The sequence below is a fragment of the Anarrhichthys ocellatus genome, unplaced genomic scaffold (assembly GCF_004355925.1).
Source record: "Anarrhichthys ocellatus isolate YVR2014 unplaced genomic scaffold, GSC_Weel_1.0 scaffold3983, whole genome shotgun sequence".
In the NCBI taxonomy this organism is placed as follows: domain Eukaryota; kingdom Metazoa; phylum Chordata; class Actinopteri; order Perciformes; family Anarhichadidae; genus Anarrhichthys; species Anarrhichthys ocellatus.
The window spans coordinates 1-4,953 of NW_022283957.1; the positions used below are offsets into that span (position 1 = coordinate 1).

A 4,953-nucleotide genomic window follows, 5' to 3' on the forward strand; every position below is an offset into this window, starting at 1 on the left:
CGTACAAACGCGTCCGTATGAACGCGTCCGTACAAACGCGTCCGTACCAACGCCTCAGTACGAACGCGTCCGTACCAACGCGTCCGTACCAACGCGTCCGTACCTACGCGTCCGTACCTACGCGTCCGTACCTACGCGTCCGTACCAACGCCTCCGTACAATCGCGTCCGTACCAACGCCTCAGTACCAACGCCTCAGTACCAACGCGTCCGTACAAACGCGTCCGTACAAACGCGTCCGTACAAACGCGTCCGTATGAACGCCTCAGTACGAACGCCTCAGTACGAACGCGTCAGTATGAATGCGTCCGTACGAACGCCTCAGTACGAACGCCTCAGTACGAACGCCTCAGTACGAACGCGTCAGTATGAATGCGTCCGTATAAACGCCTCAGTACGAACGCGTCAGTACAAACGCGTCCGTATAAACGCGTCAGTATGAACGCCTCAGTACGAACGCCTCAGTACGAACGCCTCAGTATGAACGCGTCCGTATAAACGCCTCAGTACGAACGCGTCCGTATAAACGCCTCAGTATGAACGCGTCAGTATGAATGCGTCCGTACAAACGCGTCCGTATAAACGCGTCAGTATGAACGCCTCAGTACGAACGCCTCAGTACGAACGCCTCAGTATGAACGCGTCCGTACAAACGCCTCAGTATGAACGCGTCAGTATGAAGGTGTCCGTACAAACGCATCCGTACGAACGCGTCCGTACGAACGCGTCAGTATGAACGCCTCAGTATGAATGCGTCCGTACAAACGCGTCCGTACAAACACGTCCGTACAAACGCGTCCGTACAAACGCGTCAGTACGAACGCGTCCGTATAAACGCGTCAGTACGAACGCGTCAGTACAAACGCGTCCGTACAAACGCGTCAGTACGAACGCGTCCGTATAAACGCGTCAGTACGAACGCGTCCGTATAAACGCGTCAGTACGAACGCGTCCGTATAAACGCGTCCGTACGAACGCGTCAGTATGAATGCGTCCGTACAAACGCTGTTCTCCGTCGGTGAGCTCTGACTACTTCCTGCTCACGTTTCAGAATTCTTCGGGCCGGTGGACGTGACGGATATGTGAACTTTTTGTGAACTTTAGGATTTAATTCAAGTGTCAGGTGACTCTCCTCAGGGGCGTGGCCTCTCAACTCACGATGCCGCAGCAAGCAGAGGAGGGGGGCGGGGCTCGGAGCAGTGTTAAGAGCAATGGACGATGAGAGCATGAATCGGTTTCAGGACACGATGGATGAAGTTTGTGTTTGTGACACGATGCAGAGACTTACCGTCTGTCTGCTGCAGGATGACAACAAACATGCAAGAATACCGCTGCACGCTGAAGCTCTTCTCCTTCAGCTCTCTCATCTCCTACTACAGTAAACTGGCCCTGAACCTCTCACACAGTGAGTGTAATTACTCTACATGAGCAGTGGAGAAGGAGCTCAGCTTTAACGTGCTCAAGGTGAAATACTCACACAACAAAAAACCCATGAAAAAAAAAGAACAAAACTCCGGGAAACAACGACACCAGACAGAAAACAAAAGCAGAACATGTGAAAATTAGTGAGCAGACAAGAAGAAGAAGAACAGAGGAGACAGCGAACACGTTGTGAAGCACACAGACGACACATGAAGTTCATTAAGACTCATCACTTAAAGAGTTGTGTGAAGCGCTGCGTACCTCTGGATGCCCTGGAAGGTGCTGCTGGCCATGTCCACGATGCCGCCCGTCGGCCGAGCCACCACGCCCACCAAACCTTTACCGATGCCCTTAAAGAAACCCGCCGCTCCCTCCTTCTTCGCTCCTACGGACACACAAAGTCACCAGCAGGTTCTACTGCAGGTCTGAACAGAATATCTGCTATATATTACATATCTATACATATGTATTTATAAACCTGTGCTATTGATTTAATTATATCAATATTTAATCATTATAATATGAAGTTACACCAAGCCTACGCTTACACTCACACACATCTACACACAATCACGTTCTTTCTTTTATTGTTGCTGATAATGTATTGTTATGTATTATATTATATCTTGTTAAAATCCTTTGTCATCAACATTACGTAGTAATATTTTGTGTTATTATATAGTGGAGGCTTCAGATAAGCCTGCTGGGTTTTCTGCCTCTTCCTGCACTGTGATAACATTTTATGTTTGATAGCGTAGTTTTTGAAATTGTGCAAATTATTTATTTGTTTTCCTGATACTTTGATCAATAATGTTGTTTTTAAATCTTTTTTTACAAACACGTTAATTGCAAATAAACAAAATTGAACAGAAAAGTTATCATTATGTAATCATGTAATGAGTGAGAGAGATGCAACAACAAACGTTACAGTCGAACCATCAACCGTCTGTTGACGCCGTTTTAAAGCCATTAATTATCATTATTATTATTATGTCAGAGTTGACTATAACTGCTCTGTAATACATTGACTTGGCGTGATGATATCTAGATGTTTATGTATTATATATAGAGAGATAGATATACCGTATATATATCTGAGTACTCACCCTCCACGGGTTTGGTGACGATGCCCGTCACTCCCCCCACGAGTCCCTGTGGAGACACAAAGTGTTACTGACCTCACATCAGCTGATAGACTGTTACTGGTGTCACTTTGAGTCTCTGAGGACCTTCAGCAGTCCCTTTCCTCCTTTAGCCAGACTCTCTCCGAAGTCTTTGGGCGGTCGGTTAATCTCCTCTCGTCGTTTCTGCTGGTACTCTTTGTCCATGGTGATGGCTGCCAGACCTTTACCCACCGAACCCGTGATCCTGGAAACCATACCTGCAGCGCCACCTGCAGGACAGCCGGAGGAGGAAGCGGTAAAAAAATGTATTTATGAAAGTTTAATGAAAAAACAGCGAAGTCATTCTTCTTCCAGGTCAAAAGCTGGTGCTTACATTACCCACAAAGCACCTCTCCCTCTGACAAATGTGTGGTAGATTGTAGTGTGCTACGCTAGTAGCAGCTAACGTAGCCTGCAAAGAAGATGAGCAGCATCTGCTTCTCTCGAACTCCACATCTCCACATTTATTTACTTTTTTAATTTGTTGTTTCCTTTGAAGTTTCCACAGTTCAATAAAAAGATTCAGTCCAAAGACATGAAGAAAAATGAAGCGACTCCTCCGTCACCACATGAACTAAACTCCAGACACATAACAGAAGATTCTGGTTTCTTACCGACTGTGTGACCCAACAGGCTGCGGACTCCGATCACCAAACCTTCAGCAAACTCCTCGGGACCCTGAACGGCTCCCTGAGGAACACACATAGCAGTCGGTTCATTAAAGCAGGTCTTTGCAGGTCCACCCAGCTCCTAGAAACCTCCAGTCCAGGTCCAGTTTATTAATAATATTTATATTTAACCTGAAAGATATTCTACTTTGGACAGGACATGACTCATGAAGCAGATTCAGATGCATGCTTTAATGCCAAGGACCCTTTCTAGAGTCATAACTAAATGTTGCCATGCTTTCTGGATCCACTGGTTTGATTGCAGTCAGATATGTTTCACATTTAGCTGCATAATAGTAAGAATGAGATAAGATGACTTCACATGTGGTCCTCTTGGTCCTGATCCAGCTGTGAAAACGTTGACTGGTCCACGTGAAACAACAGAAGCTTGTTGACATGGTGACTACTCACAGAGCTAACAGCTAGCTTAGTCACATTAGCATCACTCAACATTTTGTTCAATAAAGAGTTCCTCAAGATGGAAAAACAACGACGTACTTCTGATTTAAGATTTAAAAACTCGTTTCTATGTTACAGTGTGTTGTGTTACCTGGAAAGGTTCGTAGAAGAAGGCCTCCACTCCCTCGGACAGACCTCGAATCAGTCCAAACGGGTTCCCCAGGACGTCCAGACCCAGAACCAGAACATACATCTGTTTGAGGAACTGCAGCCAGAAAACAACACCAATGGTCTTTCGTCACAGTTTGACTCCTCTCATCGTTTAGACTATCTGACTTTAGGTTCACTGATGAAAGATGGTTGAGACAAGCCGACACTTTCTGAAGACATCCGAGAAGAATCTTTAATCTTAAGATCAGCACGCTATACTAAAATGAGTTATCATCATTTTATAGCACTGTATAATTACATATATAAGCACTCATAAATATTCATATCGCTTATAACAATTACAACATATTATAAAGCATTTTATAGTAACTTATGTAGTATTCACTGATATTTTTTCTGCAAGTGTATTATAATTCTAATAGTTGCAACACATTATATTGTTTTTAAAATGCATTATAATGTGATTATAAGTTACACTAAGTGGACATTGTTTGCTTTAAGCGTATTGAAAAAATATTAAAACTATACAAGAACACACAAAACGCTGTAAAATAAGTTGATCTGTAATTAGATATTTGGTAAAAGCAGGACACAGAGAAATAGAAACACCACTAAACAAGAACAAGATCCAACACAGGAGGATGAAGAGGTGAGGAAGATGTTACCTGTTCACTGTAGTGACGAACCACGGCCCACATCAGCTTGTCTCTGCGGTAAAACTGGTACTTCACCTGGAAGAAGGCCAGTCTGACAGCGAGGACGAGAAACAAACATCAAACACGAGAAAGAAGAAACGGAGACTGAACTCTGCTTTTACTTTGACAAATGATTCCTCTTCCTGTGGCCGCAGAGGTCAAAGAGGCGTTTCTGATGTTTAAGGCGACACTAGAGCAGTGTCTTTCTATGGCCCAGAATGCATCTCTTTACAACAAAAGAAGCAGGAAGTGTCTTACTTGAAGATGAGGTCATCGACGTCCGTCAGCGTGGCTCCGATACTTTTCAGCAACAGGTTGAAAGACTGAAGGGCCGCCGTCTCCTGAGCCGAGTCCTCACCGCTGGAGCCCAGAGACAGACTGAGATGGAGCTGAGATATGAAATATAACAACAAAGATATGAAATATAACAAGAGAT

The 4,953-nt window shown here is 44.5% G+C and overlaps 1 protein-coding gene across 1 annotated transcript; it reads right to left on the reverse strand.

Annotated features, from left to right (window-relative positions):
* Nucleotides 1–159: 159 nt before the first annotated feature.
* LOC116379252 (vacuolar protein sorting-associated protein 13C-like) lies at nucleotides 160–4,906 on the reverse strand (the record flags this gene model as incomplete). The annotated part of the gene is made up of 7 exons (XM_031841194.1): nucleotides 160–1,806; nucleotides 2,528–2,573; nucleotides 2,651–2,814; nucleotides 3,199–3,274; nucleotides 3,803–3,916; nucleotides 4,488–4,569; nucleotides 4,776–4,906. Coding segments are annotated over 7 exons (765 nt in total), but the record flags the coding sequence as incomplete, so codon positions are not given.
* Between the last annotated feature and the right edge of the window lie 47 nt (nucleotides 4,907–4,953).